The 25,945-nt window shown below is 44.1% G+C and overlaps 1 protein-coding gene and 1 pseudogene across 2 annotated transcripts; one reads left to right on the forward strand and one right to left on the reverse strand.

The window, feature by feature from the left end:
* Positions 1 to 2,584: 2,584 nt before the first annotated feature.
* Positions 2,585 to 3,726, forward strand: COX6A2 (cytochrome c oxidase subunit 6A2). 2 transcript variants are annotated; one of them, XM_039885597.1, is made up of 4 exons: positions 2,585 to 2,657; positions 2,830 to 2,966; positions 3,063 to 3,177; positions 3,663 to 3,726. In XM_039885597.1, exons 1-3 carry the CDS (start codon positions 2,585 to 2,587, stop codon positions 3,144 to 3,146), a joined length of 294 nt encoding a protein of 97 aa, XP_039741531.1. In that variant the 3' UTR covers positions 3,147 to 3,177; positions 3,663 to 3,726. The 2 variants fall into 2 exon arrangements, with proteins under 2 accessions (XP_039741531.1, XP_039741530.1); XM_039885596.1 differs by lacking the exon at positions 3,663 to 3,726 and having other exon boundaries at positions 3,063 to 3,276.
* A 1,349-nt stretch (positions 3,727 to 5,075) lies between these two features.
* LOC120620481 (integrin alpha-D-like) lies at positions 5,076 to 25,302 on the reverse strand (annotated as a pseudogene).
* Between the last annotated feature and the right edge of the window lie 643 nt (positions 25,303 to 25,945).

The raw sequence follows: 25,945 nt of genomic DNA on the forward strand, positions 1-25,945 counted from the left end.
GCTCTGCTTCTACGTTCTGAAACTGCTGGACTCTCAAGAAGATACTGTTTACTTATTGCAACAATTGGTTTCAAGGGGGCATAAGGTCTCTAAAGACAAACTAATTTTGCCTACATAAGGTAAAATATCTTGTGCATTTAATATCAAAGGATGGACTGTTAATTAATCCTGAACAAATCAGGAATTTTAGCTTTCTCGCTTCCAAAAACAAAGAAACAAGAGGATTTTTAGGACTAACAGGTTATTGCAGAAATTGTGTACCAAATTTTTCACTTACTGCTCAACTTCTATATGCTCTGTTCACATTGGATCAACCTGACCTGATCGAATGGACTCCAGAAGGTGAAAAAGCTATAAGTACTTTAAAAACCAACTTAACACAAGCTCCAGCTCTTGTGTTTCAGGATACTCGGACAGAGCGACGGGACACCGAGGCGATAAGCAGGAAGTAGTGTTTATTGGTGCCGGTACCGGCTCAGTGGATTCACATCCAAAGGCTGAGCCCTGATCACAGTGGAGCTTTCCCTTTTATACACGTCTTATACTTCTTCATAGTTACAGACTTGCATGTTCTTTCTATATAAGGAAAGCGTATTTTGATTGGTTTGGGGGCTGTAAGGGGAAGTGAATAACTCTCAACCGTCCTAGGAAGTGGTTAGCTCAGGCCTCCTTGCTACCACACTTGGACACGTTACTTATGATTTGCCATTCTTTCTTTTTGTATCTGAGGATTAAAGAAATACTGTAGAAATGATCACCCCAAAATACCATGATCAACATCAAACTATAAGTTGAAATATATTTCAATGTATCATTTATTTGACCAAATTCATTTTAATAAATACTAGATCCCTTCACTCTTAGTGCCCAGTTTAATTCATTAAAACCATACATGTTTATTAAAGACATTTATAGCTGTCATATCCAAAAAAGAAGACACAAAAGTTTCAATAAAACATGTGTCACAGTACAAGGGAACAGAAATTGGAAATTTACTGGTAAAAGTTTAGAGAAATGCTGTGGGAGATGCCAAGTAACTTTAACTGAAATTAGGCCCCATCTTCTCAGAGCAATTCCAAAGTCCAAATGGGAAAAAGCAATTGTAGAAAGAATTCTATTACAGCTCAGTGAGGACTCAGGAGTAATTTAGCAACACTGTATAACATTTGACTGTTACACAGGTTACCAAAAAAAAAAAAAGCAAGCCTAAGAAAGTTAAATAAAAGCTAAATTCAGTTTAAACTTACTTTGAAAATGTACCTTTCTGATTTTTCTTCTATATGTTTAGATTAGGTACATAAAATTCATTTTTCTTTTATATATTTCATATCAGATACATCGGCTCTTGATCAAAGCTGGAGGCATCCTGTTGGACTGCAGTCCTAAAAAGGCATCTCTATATGGTTAACCAAAGTAATGTGGTTCAAGCATTCAGTAAATACATATTTTTAGAACATCTACTTCATGTCATGTTCTATGAGGACAGAGCAGAGACAGAGGCAAACATTAACCCTGCTCTGTCTTGCAGCTTTCAAGTTACCTGCTTAGATATGAAGTTCATACAGGCCTGCCTAGGGATTCTTTTCTTCCAAGTAGTCAGATTTTTCAGATTGAAATAACATGCTTAGCAGTAGACAGCTGTCAAATTTGTGGCTGCCCAGCATCTTTTGAGTACTCTTCCTATATCTGAAGATTTTCTCCAAGATACAATTCCTGCCTCCCTAAGACAGAGGCCAGAACTCAACTGCCCAGCCTTTCTCAAAATTAGAACACAGGCAATGACCTAGGTGTTGCCAATTGGGACCCACCTAATTCTGATTCAGAAGAGAGCAAAATCAAGGATGCAAGCTTCCTGAAGAATCCATTTTCAAGGGAGGTGAGGGTGAAATAAACTGGCTTTCCACAGCAGTGTTAATGAAGCGTTTGGCATCAAGTGTCCAGTGGTATAAACTGTGGTGCTGTGTAACTGCTGCTGCCCCATCTGTGTCTGGCTTTGTGGCTTGTAGGCCTCTCTGACCACACCAGAGATATTGTGAGCTCCCTAAGATTCTCAATTGCCTATCTTTTAAAAACTAGTTAGCGTGACTTTGATTCTTTGCAAAGAACTGACTAATACATATACTGAGCTACTGTTATGTGCCAGACTCTAAGTTGGCATATTTTTACATTACTTTATTTAAACTTCATAAACATAATTCAAAATACAAGTTTTTATATATTTTGCAGATGAAAAAAGCTGAGATTCAAAAGGACACTTAATTCATTCTACAAATATTTATTCAAGGTCTATTGTGTACCAGCCACTGGGAAGAGAGTATTGAACAAAATAGCTCCTAGCACCTAAAAAAAGAATGGCATATTGTTTTAAATGTCCCCTTACCAAAATAAGAGGCATGGTACAACAGCTGTCTAGAGAGAAGGACCTCATGCCAGTCAGGCCTCACTTTAAATATAGAAACCCCCTAAAAATAGCCACTCATTTGTAGACTGAACAGGTGATTGGTCCAAAAAGAAGGGAGGAGGACCTCGGACTCAGTGAAGGAGAGTGAAAGGACAGGCTGTTTTCCTAGCTTCTCTCACTGCAATGGCTCTGCCTCTGAGGTCCTTCAGTAGGGGTTTGGCGAGTGCTGCCAAGGGAGACCACGGAGGGGCAGGAGGTGAGTGGGCCCGGCTCCTAACCTTGTGGCTTCTTGACTTTGCCCACCTGTACCCTTCCTGCCTCTAAGGCTTTCCAGGATCCTGGCGGCACGCCCCATTGACTAACTCCCCCCTCCCCAGTCCTTCTGAGGCACTCCCAGCTTCTCTCATTCTTGCCTTTCTCTGTTGCAGCCGGCACCTGGCGCTTTCTGACCTTCGTGTTGGCTCTCCCGAGCGTGGCCCTCTGCACCCTCAACTCCTGGCTCCACGCCAAGCACCAGGAGCGACCCAGATTCATCCCCTACCACCACCTCCGTATCCGCACGAAGGTACAGCGGCCGGGGGCCTTGGCACCCGGGCAGGAGCGGGCGGTGGTACAAGGAACCCGCAGGCTGACAACTTGCTCTACTTTCCTCTCTCCACAGCCCTACTCTTGGGGGGACGGCAACCACACTCTTTTCCACAATCCTCACGTCAACCCTCTGCCCACCGGCTATGAACGGCCCTGAGTCCCGGGCAGTTGCCCTAGGCTCAATAAAGGTGTGGAAGCTGTGAGAACCCCAGTTCCGTGCGGTCCGCGGGGCTCCCCCTGGCGCATGCACCCAGTGCTGTCTGCGTCTGCTCTCTACCCAAGGCCGGATTTGGGAGGTACTGGGGAAACATCCTTGGTGAATCGGTAGAACTCCGCTCCTTCTCATTTATCTATTAATAATTAGGGCTCTAGGACTTGAAACAGCTTTCGCAATGAATCTGTGCATTCTGGCTATCTGGGAACAACTCTGGTTCCAAACATAGGGTTTACAGCCCTTTGCGTGAGGCTTCATGACCTAATTCTGAATGCGGAATAATTTTCTATGACCACCTTTAACGGGTCTTCTGTATTAGTTTGGGAAACCAGATGTTCCTTTCTGGAAGCCTGGCTCTCCTTGCTTCTGGGGACCCTGTTCAAGGGGGCATTGAGGCAAACCAGCTCTGGACATTTCATTCACCTTCTAAGACAAACTGCTTGCTTGCCATTACCACAGACCCTGAAGCCTATGCTGAAACCAATGACCAACATACACACACAGAAAACTTCTTTTGGCGTCCTCCCCTGACACCTCAGAGCACTGCTAAAAAAAGATGATTGCAGGCCCCAGTCACCTGAGAAAGTGAGAGCGTTCTCTATACCCACAAGCAGTTTCACCTAACCCTTCCTAGAACAACATTTGGGTCCCTGGATTAGAGCTTTTTAATACAAGGAAAATGTATTATAAACATCCTCGTTTACTGTGAAAATTCTCATACATATGAAAATTCATTCTGGCATCATGCCTGTTTCCATAAAAAGTGGGTGATCACTGAAGAAGTCTGGCAGATATAGAAACAAAAATTTTTCAAGGCCTTGGGAAGGTGGTGTAGCACCTGGCAAGTTGCTCAGGCCAGTCCAGATCTATATAGAAGTTATTCCCACAGAAGTAGATTTGTAAACTAAAGCAAGACCAGCCTGTGGGGAGTAGAAACAAACAAGGAAGTGGATTATTAGGACAAAGGCAAAATTTAGGGCCTCACAGCTGAAATTTTCCCCACTGAATGTGACAGTGTCTTCAGGCTTGTCATCTAGCATTTCTTTGTACTGACGTTTGAAGAAGCCAAGCTATGAGGGGAAGTAAATCAAAAAAGTTGGGTAAGAGGGTAGGGAAGAATGTTGAGAGTATGGAAGAAGCTGAGAGAAGAAGGAAATTATGCTGACTTATATTTGTGTGCCAGAACACTTATGTGAACAATAGCTATCATGTATTAGTATTTACTGTGTTCCAAGAACAGAGGTTATACACATAATCTATAGCAGAAAAACATAGATTCTGTGGTTAGGTAGGCCTGCGCACACATCCTGGCCTCATTTCTGTCTTGCTTCAGCCACTCTGTGATGTAGATACTATTATTATTTCAAAAACTAGGAACAGGCTCAGAGAGGTTGAACAGTTGGCCTGACATTAAACAATAAGACAGAGCCAAAATGTGTGCCCAGACCTACCTGACTCCATTGTCTGAGTTCTTCCTGCTATACTATCCTTTCTGTGCAAGCTTGGGTTGGATGCTGGTGGTGTCAAGTGTGAGATAAAAACAATCACCTTGTACAGTGTGGCTGTGATGAGGACCAGCAGCAGCAGTCCTCCCACCGAGCTGCCCACAATGAGAATAGGATCATAGACCTCATCATCTCCATCTGATTGGGAGATCAGAAGATGCAAGGTCTCTTGCCATCCCAGACTCTTCCCAGCTTCCCCAACCTTTAACTTCTCCTCCTTTCCCAGGCCATGCTCCAAGGTACTCATGGGTTTAGGGACAACTGTCCTGCCCAGGGACCTTCATCCTCTCCTTCACCAGGCTTGTGAGCCCCCCACCCAGTATCACAGATTTAGCATCAGAAGCTCTCTGACCAGCCTGGGCACTGCCTACCACACAGTCACTACCTGGGCTCTCGAAAATGCCTCCTGTCCTGGAAGCTGAGGGTACACCGATTGAACATGATTTCAGCCACACTCACAACCAATACCTTCTTCTGCAATGTCTGCAAAAGAGAGCAGGAGAGCTGGAAACCAGCTCTGGGGAAGGCTCAGAGTCAGAGAAATGTCCTAGCATGAGGATAGGCACAGATTTATTAGGAACCACCTGAGTCTGGGAGAGGGACTCTGCAGTTAGGCCTACACACCTGGCCGATCCAGCCAAAGCTGAGGTTGCCCTTCAAAATGAAGTCAAGTTCCTCCTGGGTGCCAAAAGAGGGTATGTCACAGCAGAACCTCAGGCAGTCAGCAATGGAACAGTCCTAGGGACAAGAGAGGAATGAAGTTAAGGAAGATCTTAAGGAGGAACCAAAAGAGAAAATGGTATGTCAGATTTGGGGTGAGGAATAGGTTAACACTTCCTATATATATATTCTAGGTCATATATATAGCTCTGCAACCTAGCAGTGCATTTTCCTGTGTTCCTGAGTGAGCAACTAGTTCTACAGTGTGAGTCCAGGGCCTTTCTCATCAGCACAAGACTCCTTGGAATCTGGGTCTAGAAGTTAGAATGCTGGAGAGGTTCCATCTCTGACACACAGGAGAGACTCTAGTGAGAAAGATAAAGAATCACAGAATGATCAAAATTTCACTTGTAAGTGGGTGTGAGGCATTGTGGAATCAGACCCTGGAGAGTGAGGAAAGGCAAGCAAGCACCTATGAAGGGGCCACCATAGCCACATCTCACACAGCCACACTGTTCAGCAGGAAATTAATACTGATGGCCAGATCTCGCTGACTCAGGTTATTCACCTTCAGAAAATCAAAGCAGCATAACTGTGGTCCCTAGAGTATTCCCAAATCCCACTTCTTTCCTGGCTCTAGCCCTTGGTTCTTTCCCATCTTTCTCCACCAACCTCCAATGTTAGCAGCACCATGGGTGCTGAATGAATATTCAGACATGAATATTCCCTGGCCTCTCCCAGGATATCGATGCTCGGCTTCTTTCCTGCTCTTCTCATCAGAAGTTGAAAAGTTGAAGTGCTTGGTGGATTCTTCCTGTCTGGAGAGAGAGGGCTTGTTGGTGAAAAACAGCCCTGGGACCGTCCTCAGCCTGCTGCCAAGGGCTCTTTTGGGGCCAAGATGACCCAGAGAAATGATGATGGTCCCCACAAGCCTCTGCAGCCTCAGCTTCAGCTCCTCTTCCCCCATGTCCTTTGTCTTGGTCACCCAGAACTGCTAGCTCATCCCTTGATATCCCAGCTCTTTCATATCCCCATGATTTTGTTTAAACTTTTTCTTCTGCTTTGAATGTCCTTACTCACTCCCTTCTGGAAACTTTCACTTAAAGGCCAAACTTAAACATCACCTCCCATAACATTTAAACATTTCCCATGGGGAAAAGGTGTTCATATGCTTTCTCTAGTTTTGCTTTCTCTAGAATAAACACGGTTGGCCTCAGGTGAAGTTTGCACAGGCTGCTGCAAGAACAAATAAGCCTAAGGAGTCTTGAGGGAATGATAGATGGATCACTCAAGAAAAAATAGAATGTGAGCCCCTTCGTGATGGGAATGAAAAAATAAATGTGGCCATCCTGGGGCCGTTAAGTAAATGTGGTGGGAGATGGCACATGAACACAAGCCCATGAAGTGGACATAAATGTTTCTGGCTGCAGGTGACTTTCCATCCATTCATCTATTCATGGCCTCCTTCAAGAAACATTTACCCTGTACCAGACAGTGTGCTTGTCTCTGGTGATTCAGCAGTTAAAAATTCATAATCTCTGCCTTCCCAGACCCCACAGTATCCCCACAGATGTGGCTGTCAACTTGATGATTAAGAGCATGGACTCTGGAGCCAGATGATCTGGGTTCACATCTCAGGTCCACCACTTTCGACCTGAGCGATTTAAGGCAAGCTACTTAATGTCTCTGGGCCCTGTAGTTTCTTCCTCTTTAGAATGGGAATGCTAATAATAGTGCCTACCTATAATGAGGTTTGTAGCCATGCCATAAATGTTAGAATTTATTTTTTCCTTTAGTATGTTAGTCTTCCTCTCTGTTCTCCACCCAAACCCTTTCTCTCTCTGCTTCAGTTTTCTCACCTTAAAATCTTCCAGTTCCAAATCTATTTTCATATTTGAGTAGATCACTCAGTTTTCTCAATCTTTAGAGAGCTATATAGTATGGCTATGGGCACAAGTTCTGGAGTCAGACCATCTGAGTTTGATTCCTGGTTCTGCTACTTACCAGCTGAATGACAGAGCAAATTATTTAACCTCTTGATTTTTTTGTTGGTAAAAAGGGGATAACAATAACTATATCATGGAGTTATTAGAAGTATTAAATGAACATAAACACATGTAAAGTACTTAAATGAACATAAATTATTAAATAAACATAAACACATGTAAAGCACATCATGAGTGTATATGACTGTAAGCTCTTACTATAAGTTTCAGTATTTTCCCACGGATAGAAGGGGAAATGCACACATGGAGTTTGGAAGGGCAATGACACTGCTTGATGCCCATCTCTAGTTCCCCTAAAAATATGTACATCAGCAGCAGCAGCAGAGAGTGTCCCATGGCAATCTTGTACGTTTCTAACCAATTCTCTAAATCCCTGGAGTTAAGCCAGGTGTGTGGGGCTCCTTGCCCTGCTTCCAGCTTGGCCTGCCCCTTCTCCTCCACCCAGTTTCAGAACCCAGAGCAGCATCCCTACACTTGCCTTTCTTGTGGCCTGCATTGTCCTTGGGCTCTTAGAGACCTTCCCAACAGTTTATCAAGTCTACTCTCCTCTCAATTTTGAAAAAACCTGACCTTTCTCTTCCTCTGTGTGGTAAAAGACCATATCCTGTTGGTCACAAGTTCCCCAATTCAGAGTGCTCAAAAAAGCCTCAATCTAAATCTAGTAGCTTAGCTTCAGCACATTTGTGTTTATCACAAGAGATAGGACTGGCTTCATGCTAAAAGAAGCCTACATCATGAAGAGAAAGGAGGGAGTGAACAGCAATGGCAAAGTGTGTTTGTCCCACAAGCAGACCAGTTTGTCAGAGAAGAAGCAAGAATTATGGTACAGGCATACCTTGGAGATATTGTGGGTTCAGTTCCAAGCAAATATCACAATAAAGTGATTTGCACAAATTTTTTGGTTTCTCAGCACACATCAAAGTTATGTTTACACTATACTATAGTCCACGGGTCCCTAACCCCTGGACTGTGGACTGGTACCAGTCCCTGAACTGTTTGGAACTGGGCTGCACTGCAGGAGGTGAGTGGCAGGCCAACAAGCAAAGTTTTATCTGTATTTGCAACCACTCCCCAGCACTAGCATCACCACTTTGGCTCCACCTCAGATCATCAGGCATTAGATTCTGATAGGAGCACTGGTACCTGGTGCCAAAAGGTTGGGGACCGCTGCTGTAGTCTATTAAGTGTGCAATAGCACTGTGTCTAAAAGAATAAACATATCTTAGTTTAAAAATACTTTTTTGCTAAAAAATGCTAATCATCATCTGTACCTGTTGAAAAAAAAATGGCACTGATAGACTTACTTGACACAAGATTGCCACAAACCTTAAATATATAAAAAACACAGTAGCTGTGAAATGCAATAAAGCCAAGTGCAACAAAACAAGATATATCTGTTTATGGTATAAACATATGGCTAGCCACAGATATTCCCATGTGAGGAATCAGAGGGAATCCTCAAAAGAGCAGACTGGGCTACAGAAGTACCAGGTTTGGAAGACAGTCAGAGGTCCAAGGGAAGGGCCAGGGATTAATTACCTGCTGCTTACTGTGTAGATGGCATAATTCACTAGGAACTCCAACTGTAATGTAGTTTTGCTTGTTGTAGGCTTATTATTCTCACTGGAGAGAGAGGAGGAGCCCTAGTTGGGAGAAAACCAGGAGAGGAGTCTCTAGCTTGGATAGGAGACAGGAAGGCGAGGGACATATCATACCTGGCCTGGGCTCACCTGCTTGCATTGGCCCTCAGGAGCAACTTGTCTCCCAGGATGGCCTTGTAGGAGGCATCAAATGTGACTATGAAGGTACCCTGAGAGAAGAAGAAAGGAAAAAGGGCATAGGGAAGGCAATGGGGGATTGAGGGAAGGAAATAAGTCAGGACAAAGGAAAAGAGTGAAGAAAATTTGGGAGGAAGCAATGACCTTAGTGCCCTCTCAGAAAAGGGTGGTTGATGCTACAGCTGATGCTCCTCAGGCCTTCTTCATTCCCAGTGGGCACAGCCTCACATGCCAGGTGCAGTGGACACTGATGAGGTTGCTTCCAGAGGAGGAAAACGAATTCAAAACAGTTACCCACATGCATACATGGGCTTCATATATAATAGAGGTAGCATTATAGAGCAGTAGAGGCAAGGACTGACTCTTCAATAAATGGTCCTGGGAAAATTGGCCTATACAAAAAAAAAAAAAGAAAAACAACAACAGCAACAAAACATTGGATCCCTATCTCTCTTCATCAATTAAAATAAATTACAATTGGATAAAGACTTAAATGTCAAAAGTCAAAATTATAAATCTTTTAGAAGATAATATAGTGGAAAATTTTTTCATTACCTTGGAGTAAGGAAATATTTATTAAACAAGATTCACAAACAAAAACACTAAAAGATTGATTAACATCAACTACGATCAAATCAAGACATTTTATTTATTAAAAGATGCAGCAAAGAGACCAAAAAGACAAGCAACAGGATTGGAAAAGATATTTGAGCAAATATAATTGGAAAAGGACTAATAACCAGAATATGTAAAGAACTCTTACAACTCAATAAGAACAAGATGGACAACTCGATAGAAGAATAAGAAAAAGACTTGGACAGGAACTTCCTAAAAGAAGAACTCCAAATGACCAGGAAATATGTGAAAAGTTGCCCAACTTCATTAGAGAAATTCAAATTAAAACTGCAAGGAAATATTATTACTCACCCACCAGATTGAAGAAAATTAAAAAGTCAGATAGGGGTGGCCCCATAGTGTAGTGGTTAGTACGTCTGCTTTACACACAGAAGGTCCTGAGTTCACACCCCAGGTGGAGCCACAGACCATACCCCAGGTGTGCCAGGCCCCCCAAGTGCGCTGAAGGTACTAGGCCCCAGGTGCACCAGGCCCCAGGTGTGTGCCGCGAGTGGGAGGAGACGCCCACCTTCAGAGATCCAGTTCTTAAGGGGAGACAGCAACATCCCTAGGTCAAGGGTGGAAGTGAGGGAGCAGGGAAGAGTGAATTAAAGTGGGGAGGAGTCAGATAATGCCAAGTAAAAGCCACAAGAATTATCATACACTGCTGATGCAAGTGTAAGTAGGTGTAAGTAGGTGAAAATGATTTGGCTTTACTTACGAAAATTGAAGATACGCATACCTAATGATTCAGCAATTCCACATGTGGTAGATACCTTCCAAATATTAATGTATAGGTGCATCAGAATATATGTCCAAGAATTATCATGGCCAAGATCAGGAAACAACTCAAATGGCCATCAATTGTAGAATAGGTAAAAAAATTGTGGTACAGTCATACAAGGGGCTTCTACATAGCAACAAAAATGTCCTATAACCACGAAAAACAACATGAATGAATCTCACAAACTTAATATTGAAGAAAAAAACACACACAAAAAGCATGCCACATGTTTCTATTTATATAAAGTTCAAATATTGGCAAAACTGAACAGTATTAGGGATGTACTTGTGGGTGGTAAAATTATAAAGAAATACAAGGAGTCGCTTATCACAAAGTCAGACTAGTGATTACCTCTGGGGAGAGAGTGAGGTTGTAATGAGGAAAGGCACGTAGTGAAAGGGCTTCTGGGAGTGCTAGCAGGATTTTATTTCTTGACCTCCATGCTAATTGCATAGATATTTACTTAATATTATTCATTAAACTACACACATGCTTTATAACTTTTCTGTGTGTGTCTGTTTTACATTTCACCATAGAAGAATTAAAAGGAACATACTATACCCTAGGGAAAGGGAGAGTTCCTGGCCAATTAGAGCCCAAGGGAGCTATTTACCTGAATTCCTAACACTCGTGTCAATAGGACAGCCCTGCTGGGTCATAGAAGTTGATCACAGTTCTATAGGAATCCTCGCCCTCATTCCACAAAGTCACTATCACATTGACTCCAGAGAGCTCCTCACTACCAGAGACTGTAAGCTGAAGGAGAAAAGACAGCACTGAAAGAGACACTCCATTGGAAATAGATTGGAATTAGATCAGAGGCAGAGGCAGAACTGTAGGAATTCATGAGCTACAGGCTGATAACATTCCAACCAAATCATTTCTTTGTTAGGACAGCCGAAGTCAAACACAAGCACGTCTCATCCTATGAGTGTGAAAGACTCAAAAGCTTGAGTGTCTGGATATGAAAGGAGATAGCACTCACATTTAAGTCCTCTTCAAAGAGGAGATCTTGCCCACAGTTCTTAAAGGGGAGCTGCAGCAAAACAATATATTCTCTTCCCATCGATGTCTTAATCCTTCTCCAATCCCCTCGTTAGGAGCACTCATCAACACTGAGTATTACTGAGCACACACCCTGCACCCAGATCTGTGCTAGATGCTGGTAAGGAGTGGGGTGGTGGGAGAGGGGCAGTTAGAATATAAAAGAAAGCTAAGACAAGATCCTTGGCTTCAAGGAACATAAAGTTTAGTTGAGGAGTCACATCCAACTCACACTGGAACAACTATTCAACAAACATTATTAAGTATCAATAAGGGGACAGTTTCTGAGTTGGGTAGGGGGTTAGGAAAGGTAGAAACTACAGGCAAATTAGACATGGTTCTTGCATTCAAAGAACCTACAATTCCAAGAAAGTCACAGAGGTACATACAGATAGCTATGATTCCAATTATGTGATATTTGGCATTGTATCACCATGATGTAATAGGAGGCCAGAGAAGAAGTGACAGATGCTGAATGTGGTTTTCAAAATAAAGGAAGATAAGACTGGAGCTTTGAGGACTAGAAAAGGTCTTTGTGTTGGAGAGAAGGAAATGTTTTCCAAATAAGAGATACAACATGGACAAAGGCACAGGGAGAAATTAGATAAGTTAGGAAGAATCTGCAGAATGAAAACCAACTTTATGTTGGAACAAAGTAGATAACCAGCTGGGATATGTGTAGGGTACAGTCTAGGCAGGGTCTTGGTAACTGGGTGGTGGCATTTTGGACTTGATGTGGTTGTAGGCATTTGGGAGCCACTTAGATTCTTAAGCACATGGAAACATGGTGAAAATCAGCACATCCCTGGGACTGCATCAGAAGACTCACAGAAGCAGTGAAGAGGTCCTGTGAACCCATAGCCAGCACAGGGCAAAAGTTCTGGGATGAGGGGAGAAGTTGAGGTGCAGAATGATGGGGTTCACCACATCCTCTGTACAGTCCTGAGGAAGAATGGCTTTTCAAGAACCCACTCTTCTTACTTTTCACTACTGGGGCTTCTCTTCCATTAGATCCATTCCCCATTGTCACACAGTGCCCCAGCCAAACTGTAGAGCCAGGTTCTCCAGCAATAATCTTCCTCTCTCCAGCCCCAGTCTATCTACCCATCCAACCTCACACAGCAAGGAGCAGGGGTTTCAGAGGCTAGCTAGCTTTGCTTGGGCTCTTCCTCCCTCTCTCTCTCCCTTTCCCAGAACCCAAAGTCCTTACTGGTAAAAGCAGTTTCATGATTTCACAGTGATTCCTCAGCCCCAGGGTTTTTCTTTGAGTCAAAGTCCAGTTCTTGGCCTTATCAAAAATGGCACGGGAAATCAGACAGCCTGCATCCAATGTCATATTGTACCTGACAGAGCTTTGGACATCACCTAAAGCAGAAGTAGGATGGAAGACAGGAAGTCAAAGAGAATCTCAAATATTCTGTTTTCATTTGTTCATGCTGAGCAATTTCTATTGGCCATGAACTGTACCAGGTGCTGAGGATACACGTGGAGAAGACAGATAAATATGGTCCCTGCCCTCATGAAACTCAGTCTAGGAAAGGAGACAAGCACATAGGACATATGTCACAGCATGATCAGTGCAAGAGTGGGTTCTCAGTGGTAACTCAGACCCTCAGAGATGCTTTTCTGGATAGACCTTGTCTTAGCTCTGACCTGAGGGATGAGCAGAAGTAGGGTGAAGATTGGGGAAGAGAACATCCCAGACTGTGGGAATAGTGGCTAAAACCAGAAGGGAGAGGAAGGCTGGCACATTTACACAAAATGTATGGAGTGAGGGGGAATGGGATGAGGCGAGGCTGGAGTGGCAGAGAGGGGCCACATCATTAAGAGCTTTGTGGGGAAGGATTTTGATCTTTATATATGCAAGAAGGAGGGAGTAGAAAGGTATTAAGCAGGGGAGCAAGAAGGCCAGATTTGCATTTTAGAGCTAATCAACTCTAGCTGCTCTTTGAAGAATGAAGGGAGGTTGCAAGAACAGGATGTGGGAACAGGTCCACGTGTAAATAGGAAGGAAAAGGGTGGCCTTAAGAAAGGCAGTGGCTGGGAAAGGTGGAGAGAAGTGGGCAGACTCCAGATTTATCCTGGAGACAAACCTACAGTCCTGGGTGTGGTAAGGGGGAAAAGAAGGGACCCAGGTTTCTGACACTGGTATCTGGGTAGGCGTGAAAGTGAGATTTGGATTCCTGGGCCCATTCTGTTCTGAGGACAGGACTAAGAACCTCTGAGGGGTGATGAACTGGGTCCACTGGAGAAAATTCACCTAGCTGCAAGTAAGCTTTTGCAGATAGTGAGACAGACTGTGACATTCCCAGCTTCCACGAGAGTGAACAAGCTCTTCCTGGCACTGGTACACAGCCTTCACCACCTCTGAAGGCATGAATCTGATGGCCACCCCCACGTTCAGCCCTGGCAAGCACCTGAGGGTATACATGGGAGCTGAGGAGGGGACTCTGGCCTCTAGGAAGAGAACAAGGGAGAGTCACCTCGGTGAATCAGATGCATATGAAGCAGAGTTGGGATGTGGGGAGTTGTCACCTGAGCAGCAGCACATGACCCTGGGCCCTCTCAATTAGGTCTGCAAGTCCATCCTGGGTGACATTCTGACCTAGGCTCAGAGATTGCCCCAAATTCTGGAGCCTGGGGGAGAACTGGCAGCCTGCCATCCTCTGGCCAGAGAGGGAAAGGAGAAGTAGAAGTCAAGGGCAGGTAATGAAAAGTTTTGAGAAGAAAGATTGGAGAAGAAGAGGGCAGCAAAAGTGGATCTGAATGGAGAAATCAAAAAGGAGAGATGAGAGGATAGGAATGGAAAGCAAGCAGAGCAAGAATCTCAGGGACTCCAAACAAAGAGAAAAAAGTTCTTTTGGGCCCACTCATCATGATGGTGCAGAATGACAACAAAATAAAAGCATAATGATAAAAACATAATAGATTCATTTATTTATCATTCGTATGTTCCTTCATAAATATTTGATGAATGGTACTCCCATTGAGTTATCTTTACAAGAAGACTAGGAGGTTGTTAATCATTTAAAGTTTTATAGAAGGAAACTAAGGCTCACAGAGGCTAACTCAGTCACTTGCCTAAAACAATACAGCTGACTTGGCTGGCCAGGTCCTTGATCTGGGGCCTGCAATCTCTTAACCATTAAGCTGCGCAGAACAGTTTGAAGTCTATTTGAAACCGAAGGAGTAAAAAAGATAATTGTGCTTAGCTGGGCCTGGTGAAATTCAGGGAAATAAACTACTGAAAGAAGGAGAGGTAATGGCTCCTGCTAAAGCCATTGACAAGAGGTGGCATCAGGTGAATCTAAGAAATGGAAAGGAGTTTGAACTAGAAGAGGCCGAAGACAGGGTTCCTCACCTTGCTGTGAAAGGGCTGATGCCCAGTCCTGAGGTTTCATGAAATAGGTAGACAGCACTCTGGTTCTCCTGCTCTCCAAGGGCCCCAATGGCCATGTCCATCAGCTTGTCCCTATTCACGTTCCCCAGCACTGTCAGGGCTTCCCCAAAGCGGCCCCAGGGGTGGCCTTGCTCCCCACAGAGAATGAACTCACACTGCCACTTAGCTCTCTGCAGAACAAAACCAGTGCCAGTTCCCAACCCGGGCAACTCCTCCACCCCACACCCAGGCCCCACCCAGCCCAGGTTCCATCAGCCACTCACCCCCCGAGGAAAGGAGCACACAGACACCTGCCCCCCAACCTCCGGGTTGGTTCATAGTATGAGGAGTCCCAGTGAGGACCAGGTCGGAGCTGCCATCTCTGTCCACGTCCACAGAGCAGAGGGAGGCCCCAAAGTAGGAGCCGATCTGGACGGCAGAGGCTGAAGTCACCCCGCTTGCCCCTGCTAGAGGCACCCCTTCTGGGTAAGGTACTGCCTCTCCCCAGGGACCAGTACCTCCCTACCACAAGCCCCAAAGCCCTTCATCTCTTTCCTCTCTGTCCCTGGAGACTGCCACCCTCATGTTCCACTCTGACTTCCTCCACTCCCTGTGACTTCAGCCTTCGGCCTCCATTGCCCAGACACCTGGGCAAAGAGGACAACTTTCCTGGTGTGCTGATGGTGGGGGGTCCCCAGGACCAGGCTCTGCACCCCCTTCCAAAGGGCCAGCTCTGTGGAGTAACCTGAAGAGACCAGGCCTCAGCACAGAGGCCCTGGGCTCCTGCTCCTCCCAGGCATCTCATCTCCCGCCTGTCACAACCAAAGCCTTTTCTCACCCAAGTAAGAATCCCTCATGTGCACATGCTCTTATATTTGGGGGGGTACAGAAAGGCATATCCAGGCCAGCTGAAGCTCCCCAAAAGCCCCGGAACTGGTCCATCCTGGGAAGAAAGGATTCTGGGGCTGAGTAGAAGGGAGCGAGAAGAGACAGCAATTCCAAAGCAATCCCTGCCGCCGACTCCACTCATTATTTGGAATTCTCTTTCTTCTTCCCTAGCCCCCACCAGCAGCCTCTGCGCCCCTGATTCCTAATGCCTCTCAGTCCATCCCCACTGCCCCTGCCATGATTAGTTCCATTGCTTCTCACCCACTGCCCTCTCTGCCTCCTAGCTTGCTCTCCTCTGCTCTATCTTCTACTGCCCCAGAGTTAGGGGCAGTAGAAGATAGAGCAGAGGAGATGTACCTAAATGTACCTAAATGTACAAGCAGAGGAGATGTACCTAATGTACCTAAATGTACAACCACCACCCTACTGACAAACCAGTCTGGCTCCCTGTCACAAGCCCCTTAGGATCCATCTCAATCAAACCTGTGGAGTTACCCTCTGTTTCAAAACACATCAAGCCTTCGACCTGGACACCTCTCTCTCTTTCTAAGACTCGACTTCCCTCTCTGGAAGAGTCAACCTCAAAGTCACCTCCTCTGTGAGGGTTTCTCAATTCCCTCAGGGAGTGATAGGCATTTATTGCTCTACATACACTGTTTACTGCCTTTTAAATATTTTGATTGTGGATAATTTAGAGCATATACAAAAGCAGAAGGAAATGTATAATGAACCTATAAGTACCTATGACCTAGATTCATGACAAACCTTATCTCATTTCTACATCCCCCTCATTCAATCCCCCAAATAACTTTGAAGCAAATCCCTGTGGATATTTTGAATACACTTTTGGACAAGGCATGCTATGGTCTGTATGGTCTGTCCCTTCCCATTCTACGTCTGTCTCCTTCCATGCTGTCCTTAGTTCATTCTATTTTAGTTACATTGGCCCTTCTATCTCTCCAATGCAGTGAACTTGTTCCTGCCTCAGGACCTTTGTACTTGCTTTTTCCTCTATCTGGAGCAATCTCTCCCCAGATTATTCCAGTGCTGGCCCTTTCTCATCATTCAGCCTCAGTTATTACTCCTCGGGCCTCCTCTAATCACCTCTTTCTCTATCCCAACACTTAGCACAATTGAAAGTCCTTCATTTATTGTTTGTCATCTCCTCCCACTAGATAAATGCTCCATGAGAGCAGGAACCTTGACTATCCTGTGCTCTGCTGTGCTCCCAGCACCTACTTACACTGCCTGAATGTCTCTCCCCTACTAAATGGTGAGCTTAAAGAAAGAGTCTGCTTTCTTATTTACTTCTGGGTCTTAGCTACAGTCAAGGGCTGGCCCAGGGTTAGTGTCTGAAACCTGTTTATCAAGCACCTGCTCTACCTACCACTGTGAGTACTGAACCGAAGCCTTCTTGTGACATCTCTTACTGGAAAGAGCTACTTCTTTTCAACTGGGTTCCTGTAAGGAAATAGGTCGCTTAGGCTCCCAGAGGCCATGAGACTACAAGAACCTGAGGAAGGAGAATGTGGTCTGAGGCTTGGGTTCTGGGGAACAATTTGTGGTGAGCTGAAAGTAGGAATAAATCTTCCAGGTTTGGGGGACAATTGGATCAAGATCTCTTCAATTCTAAGACCTAAGCTTGTTCCCCATAACTTTTGACTGCAAAGATCTTTTCCTGCAGCTGCTTCTGGATACTGCCATGTGCTTCAAAGTTGTCTACCTTGAATGTGTGGTTCTGCGAGGGCATTGAGCCAATGGTGTTTAGCTCCTGCCTGGTAGTGGGTTCCTGGAAAGCATCTCCTACCTATAGCAGAGAGGCAGCTGAGGAGGAGGAGCCCACCAGACTTCCTGCCTGAGTGAGGTGCAGGCCTAATCTGGGGGAGCCATGAAGAAGAGGACATACCCTAATGGCATATCGGATGATGCCAACTATCTCAGCCAGGGAGATGATATCACTGTATTTCAGGGAGTCTTTGTATTTCTGTCCATCTGTGATGACAATGAGGATCTTCTTGGCACTTTTGCAGGCCCCATTCTTACTATGAAATAGTTCTTTCCTGTCAGAGAAAAAAAGGAAATGACTCTACTGAGATGGGATTGATTCTGGAAAGAAATCATTTGTAGTGCTAGAAGCTCATCTGGAGAAACTAGGGAGTCCTGGTACCCTCTGACTCTGTAAGGCATGTTGAGAAATCAGTTCACACCGATGTTCATAGCAGCATTATTCATGGTGGCCAGGACATGGAAACAACTGAAGTGTCCTATGATAGATTATTGGATAAAGAAGCTGTGGTACATATATACTATGGAATATCACTCAGTCATAAGAAGAGATGAAATACTGCCATTTGCAACAACATGGATGGACCTTGAGATATTCATGCTAAGCAAAATAAGCCAGACAGAAAAAGTTGAAAATCACATGATATCACTTATATGTGGGATATAAACCTAAAAGCAACAAATGAACAGGACAGAGACTCATGGACATGGACAATAGACTAGTGGTTATCAGAGGGTAGGGGAGAGTGGGAGAGGAGGTAGATGGGGTAAAAGGGGTCAAACATATGGTGATAGAAAGAAATCTAACTATGGGAGATGAATACACATTGTAAATATTTTTATATGCCTTACTGTTAAAATGTACAGCTGAAACTGGATTTCGTTAACCGATATCACCATAAAAAATAAATTAATTAATTTTAAAAAATCAATTCAGCCCTTTTTGAAAGTCATACTAATAATAATTAGTAAGACCAATAATATACTCATATTCCTTGTTCCTAAAATTACAACTACTAAGGAATCCCATTCCTAGGAGGCAATATGGTTTGGAGTGGGAGCTCTGGAGTCAGATACATTGTGGGCAAATTACTTTACTTCTCTGAGCCTCTACTGCTCTCCATGCAGGATAAGAATAACAATTGTACCACAGCTGCTCTCCAAAGGTGGCCCCCAGTGAGCCACATCTGATTCCTTTACCATACTGAACCTTGCCTATAACTTGCTCTAATCAGTAGCATACAATGGAAGTGACACCATGCTAGAGGTTATGAGCCTAAGAAGCCTTGGTAGCTTTTGCCTTTGGGAAGCCCTGAACTACCATGAGAAGTCTAGTTACCCTCTTAGAGACACCCCATGGGGTGGCCACATGGAGAGAGAGGCCCAGCCATCCTAGCTGAGCCCAGCCTTCCAGCTAATCTTGTCAAGGGAGCAGCCAAGTGAATGAAGCTCTCGTGTGCAGCCTCAGATGCCACCCGACCACAGCCACACAAGACGTGAGAACAGCTGAGCCTCAGGATCATGTAAAATAATAATAAAAGAGTTGTTTAAGCCACTAAATTTGGGAGTGGTTTGTTAGGCAACAATAGATAACTGAGACAAATAATATCTATCAAGTTATTCTGAGGATCAAATGAAGTCAAGCTTTTACAGTAGTGAATGGCCTACTGCAGTTAATTCTATGGTAGTTGTTACAAACTATTAAAAATGTAACTATAAGCTAGCGTAGCTCTACAAACTCAGAATATACACACATGCCAACCAAGACAAGACACACATGCCAATATAATACTAGAAACAACTTAAATGCCCAACATTAAGAAAGGCATTTAGCAAATCATGACCCAGGGCCTTGGTTAAATAGTACACAGCCATTTCAAAGGAAAACAATAAAAGCTGTAGAGACGTGTGGAAAAGATTTCTATAACAGATGAAAAAAAGGACAGGATGAAAATAGTTTCTGCCCTGATTGTGACTGTATAAAATATGTCTGAATAAAAACAAGAATGAAAATGACACTGTTTTGACACTATTTATTCATTTGTACTTTTATCCCTTCTTGTTGCTTATCCCTTCTTGTTGCTAAAATACTGATTGGCTAGAGGGGCTGTCAGTCCCCCCAAATTTCTTTAATGTTATTGCCATTTTGTCTTTTTTGTAATGAAACTTCTGAAAAAAATCCAACACACCCCTCCACCCCCTAAAAACCAAATCCTAGTCAGAGTCAGGGAGAGGCTGAGTCCAGCTCTGAGATGGCCTTGGCTCTGGAAGCAGGGAGGCTGCTGTTCTGGGTGATAGGGAGCAGAACAGTACCGATGAGGACCACACCACCTCTTACCGCTGGAAGGAGCTCCAGAGACTAAAAAGGGATGCCACTCCTGTGACTTTCAACTCAAGGGACGGAGGCTTTCCTCTCTGTTGTCCAGTGTCCAATGCAAAAGAGCTACCCAGGAGTAAAGAGGGTGCATTTGGCAGAAGCACCCTGTGTTCAGCATTTCTCCAGCACCAACCTCAGAACAGCACCCAGCAGTGTGCACAAAGTAAAGGATCCCAGATATTCAGGCCTCCCATTCAGAACAGAACCACATCTTCTGTTCTGGCCTCACCGCTTAAGCCTTTTTCTTCATGAACTTTCTAAGAGAGGAGAGGGGGCATCTGAAAACTGCAAAGGAAAGGGCTTGCAGAAATGACTGACTCAGCCGGTTATAGATTAACCACACCCTATAGATTTTAAATGACCTTCTAGAAACTCTTGTAACACCTACAAGATAAACGATCTGTAAATAGATAGAACCAGTGGTCTGGGAAGTCCTTCCCCTTTGCAGCCCCTACCTGAAACTCCCCCTCCGCATCCTGAGTCATGAGACACATGAAAAAACTCAGACAAAGGAATCGCGCGCCCCTTGGACACTGCAGAGGTATATACACTATAAGAAATCTAACCAAGGAGAGCTCGTGCTTTGGTGTCATTAAGCCCCACGTGCTCCACAGGCTAATAAATTCTCCTTCCTCTAACAAAGTTATCTGAGAGTCCAATTTCCTCCATCGGGTGTCACTTCCTGCAATACTCCTAGCACACAGTGCTGAGCAGGCACATAATAAGCACCCAGTTAATGTAGAGAGCATGCATGGATGAGAAATGAGGGGATGGAAGGTGGTGAGTGGGGAGAAAGGCACAAAAAAGAGACTTGGCAACCATGTCTGAGTCCCTGCCAGGGTGATAAAGGGGGGCCACACCATTATCTGGATAAAACCCCAACCATTTATCCAGCACTTCCTGGGCAGAAGTGCCTCACATGTTATCTCATTTAATCATACAACCAAGTTAAGTTTATCCTCATTGGACAATTTACTGAGACAGAAAGAGCCAGTAACTTCCAGGGATGCCCAGAAAACAAGCAGGGATGGGAACCCAGATGTGTCATGAGATGGCTGCCCCAGGTGGGCTCGGGGTCCAACCAATCTAAGGCCAGGCAAAGGGGAAACATGGGGAAAAAGAGTCCTGTCCTATATCAGTGATCGAGGAGGCCAGGCACACTCCAGGGAAGACTATGCCTACAGCCCCCTCACTTCTCTTTTAAGCCCCTTTCCCCAGAGCCTCCCTCAGTCTGGTAGAAGAGTTGTGCAGACCCAGTATGAAGAAGAGGTTTGGCAGGTATCCCGCAGGCAGTAGGAGGGGCAGTTTACACCATTGTCAGGATCCCCCTGGCTGTGAACGTCAGTTCATTCAGTTGGACAGTGGGATCCACCAGGCTCTGAGGGCTAAAGCTGGTCTGGAATGCAGTGAAGCGAAGTGGATCTCCAGGAGGTTCGAGTACTTCATGAGCGAGATTTGCGGAGGCCAAGTGGAGGCCCCGGGCTCAGAAGTTGTTTTTGTTTTGTTTTTAATAAGCTTTTTATTTCGGAATAATTTCAGATTTACAAACCATGTTCTATGTGTTTTTGAGACCCAACAAATATATGCCGAAACCCAGAAGAAAAAAATGGCCTCAAAAGAAAACTAGACAATTGAAAACAAATAATGCTTCTTTCAGAGTTTACAAAGAATAACTTTCCTAACCACAATATTTGTTAAATTTTTAAAAAATGTATAATACATGAAATTATTTGTAGTCTATATTTCCTCACTTGTTAAGATTTGTACATACATATACACTAATTACCAGGAAATAAAATAATAAAATAAAATAAATCGTAAGTTACATGGAAAACATAATAAAGAATCATTAATTATTTGACCAAGTTACCTGCAGTCAAATTTCCCAGCAAAATTAATAATCCTTTCAATGCTTTTAAATAGCAAAAATGTCATATTTCTATGGCATATAGGGACCTATTAAATACAATGGGGGAGAACTCCTAGGATTGGGGCTCAACTCAGCCCTGCGCCAGGACCATATCTTAATCCTGTACCCCATTGTCACCATGGAACAGGTCCACTGAGCCAGCAACCCCAGCAATGCCAGCCCCACCTCCCAGGTTGTCTTCCCCAGAAACAGACTCTCCTTCCTCCCAGTGGGGCCAGTCTTCACTAGGGTGTTGGTGCCCTCAAACTGGTCCATCAGAGCTCTGACATCTGCTTAAAGTCACTTTGGCCAATGCTGCCACAGTCATTGATCAGGAGGACAAAGTCCATCGCTTGATTTGGACACTCTGCAGAGAGAGAAGGAGGAATCAAAGATGCATGTGTGGGTCCCAGCCATCTCCTAAGGCCCAGAAAACCTCCCTACTCCACACAGTCAGGGGGTTACTCCTAGCATAGGGATTAATTCCCACCCAGTTTCCAGTACCCTCCACAGAAGAGACCCAGATATGTTGCCCCAGCCCCTTCTCCCCTCAGCACAGTCCCTGTTGCTCTCTTCTCTCCATTGGCCTGAAAAAGAGGAGAAAGAAATAGAGGACAGGGGCCTGGTGAGTTCCTCATTCATTTAGTCAACAAATGTTTTTGAATACATATCTAAGGATGTCATACAGCATAGGGAAGGCAATTTAGCAAAGTAGTTCAGAGTATGCATTCTGGAGCCAACATGCCTGGGCTTAAATCCCAGCTCCACTACCTAATAGTGGTGAGTCTAGGCAAGTTATGGAACTTCACTGGGCTTCAGTTTTCCCCATCTATAAATAGGGATTATAATAGTGCCTACCACAGGGGATTATTGCGAGGACCAAAGGAATTAATATATACATAAAGTGCTTAAGACCAGGCCTGCCCTGCTTCCATAAGGGGTAGCTATTATCATCATCATCATCATCACATGCCAGGCATTGTTCCAGGCCCAAGGACACACCTGCAGTGGATGATGGGATGTGCCACCAAGACCTGGCCCCTATCAGGACATAAGTACCCATTCCAGCTACAGGAAATTGGTTGTCCATGGCTCTCAACTGAGTCCCTCCCCATGAATCACACTATCCAATAAAGAGCTCCCTTGCCCATGATTACACCTCCTGCTCCTGGGGGCAAACTGTATCCAGTCACAATTCAAGCTCCAAGCTCCAGGCTGACACCTCTGTTCTGATGGCTTTGCAGTCCACTCTCTCCCTCTGTCCACTCCTGCTTCTTTCATACTCCTACAGATATTGCTCCTAAAAACATCCCCAAATGAGCCTCAGAATCTGTTTCTAGGGAAATATGATATAAGACCATAGATTTAAAAAATGAAACCATCCCTGCTCTTCTGGAGTCTACACTGTAATGGAAAGGCATGCCATAGTACATAAACAAATAAGACATTTCAGATTGTCCCCAAACTCATGTGGGAGATTGTGGCTTGTGTGCAGGACCCAGTTGGTATCTCCACCAGTGCCCCAGGGTGGTGAGAGATCAGGTGACCTCAGCACTGAGGAGTGATGCTGAGTCGTGGCAACTCCTCCCCCATCCTGCCTACTTAACCAGCTGGTGCAGAGAAGAAACAGAAAATCACCTCCCTCCCTGCTTCTTTGATGAATAGGAAATCCAGCCACCCACATGGTAGCCCAAGGAGCCCTCAGGTGCTCTCCTTTTCACCATTATCTCCCACAGCCAGGTAGCCGTTATTCCCTGTCACCACATTTTGCACTTGTGCCTACTTCTTTAGCTGTATCACCAAATGACCCCTCACACTGTCTCTCAGGCCAAACAAGTTTCCTCACAATGTCATTTCTGTTTCTTGCTCCTTTTACTACATCTACTGGTCTTCCGACAGCAGGCATCTGGCTGTAGTTGAGTGTCTTCTGAAAAAGAACCAAACCAATCAGGCAAAGTTGGCTCAAGCTCTGAGCTTTGCCACTTCCAAACAAAGTTGGCTCAAGCTCTGAGCTTTGCCACTTCCAAACAGACTCACCTCTCTGAGTCTGTTTTTTCATCTGTGAATGGGGATCACCCTACTCGCCACCCAGGATCTTGTGAGGATGCAACGAGGAGATGCACAAAAGGCACCTGGCACTGCCTGGTACATCATCTCTTCCACTTCTATGCAAACCTACTTTGCCTGCAGCAGGTTTCCATGCTGTGTCCCATTTTCATCAGGCATCCTACCTCATGAGCTTCAGAGACATCTAGAAGACATTTACCTTCTAGTGTTTAAATGCCACATCCCTTACCCCAGCTACACAGATATCCCAGGCAGGGCATGGAGCCCCCAAGAGTCCTGAACACCCCTCCTCCACTCTGTTCACTCTGTATCCTCTGCTCTCACAATTTGTTCTGGGGATGTTTCTGCTGCTGCTTTACCTTTAGATAAAAACCCATTATGCCTGGCATCATGGCTTCTCTCTGGTCCAAAGCACTGTTCTCAGTCAGCACCATGAGAGGCCCCTGGTCATCACTTAGGGCCCATTATCCCCTCTGATGCCACAGATGAGGCAGTTTATAGCTTCCTCCTAGTCTACATGGTCTAGATCAGTTAAAATGGCTGTTTCCTGAAGCCATAAGCTTTCAAAACAAATGATGACTTTGTAATTAATTAAACAAAACTATAATGTAAACAATTTAAATTAGGCAATTTAGAATACCTGTATCAGAATCCATGCATATATCCATAGTCATATAAATAAAACGATTTATTTGCAAAACTCCTTGAGAGAATTTTTTTTTTACAACTTAAAATAATAGTTTATTATTTATTTTTCTTGGTTCTTTTTTTTTAAATTTAATTTTATTATTAGTTTCAAGTATAAAGTACATTGGTTAGATATCTATATAGTTTATAAACGATCCCCTAATTGCTCCTTCTCTCCTCTGGCTCTCCACCTAGCCAATATATTAATGCTAACTGCACTCCCTGTTTCCCATCCCTGTTACCACCAATCAACTACTAATTTATACTTCTTTAACCCTTCACCCCATTCTCCCAGTCCCCCAACCCACCTCCCCTCTGGCCGTCACCAGATTGTCCTCTATATTTCGGAGTGTTTTTGATTAGTTTGTTCTTTTTGTTTCTTAGATTCACATTTAAGTGAAATCATATGGTATTTCTCTTTCTCTGTCGTACTTATTTCACTCAGCATAATAACCTCTAGGTCCATCCATGTCTTTGCAAATGGTAGGATTTCATTTTTTTAATGGCTGAGTAATATTCCATTGTATATATGAACCATGACTTCTTTATCCAATCATCTGTTGATGGGCATTTAGGTTGCTTCCATACCTTGGCAATTGTAAATTTTGCTGCCATGATCATAGAGGTGCATAGATCTTTACGAATTATTGTTTTGGTTTTCTTTGGATAAATACCCAGAAGTGCAATTGTTGGGTCAAAAGGTATATCCATTTTAAACTTTTTGAGAAACCTCCAGACTGTTTTACATAGTGGCTGTACCAATTTGCATTCCCACCCACAATGTATGAGGGTTCCCCTTTCTCCACATCCTTGCCAACACTTGTTGTTCTTTGATTTATTGATGATAGCCATCATTGATGATAGATAGGTGTGAGGTGATATCTCATTGTTGTTTTAATTTGCATTTCTCTGATGATTAGTGACATTGAACATCTTTTCATATGTCTATTGGCCATCTGTATTTCCTCTTTGGAGAAGTGTCTGTTCAAGTCTTATGCCCATTTTTTAATTAGATTGTTTGCTTTTTTGTTGTTGAGCTGTATGAGTTCTTTATATATTTTGGATATTAACCTCTTATCAGAGGTATCATTAGCCAATATCATCTCCCAATTAGTTGGTTGTCTTTAGTTTTGTTGATTGTTTCCTTTGCTGTTCAAAAATTTTTTAGTTTCATGTAGTTCCATTTGTTTATTTTTTCTCGTTTCCTTGCCCGGGGAGACATATCCAAAAAGAAATTCCTATTAGTAATATCAGAGAG

The sequence above is a fragment of the Pteropus medius genome, unplaced genomic scaffold (assembly GCF_902729225.1).
Source record: "Pteropus medius unplaced genomic scaffold, Ma_sr-lr_union100, whole genome shotgun sequence".
Classification (NCBI taxonomy): domain Eukaryota; kingdom Metazoa; phylum Chordata; class Mammalia; order Chiroptera; family Pteropodidae; genus Pteropus; species Pteropus medius.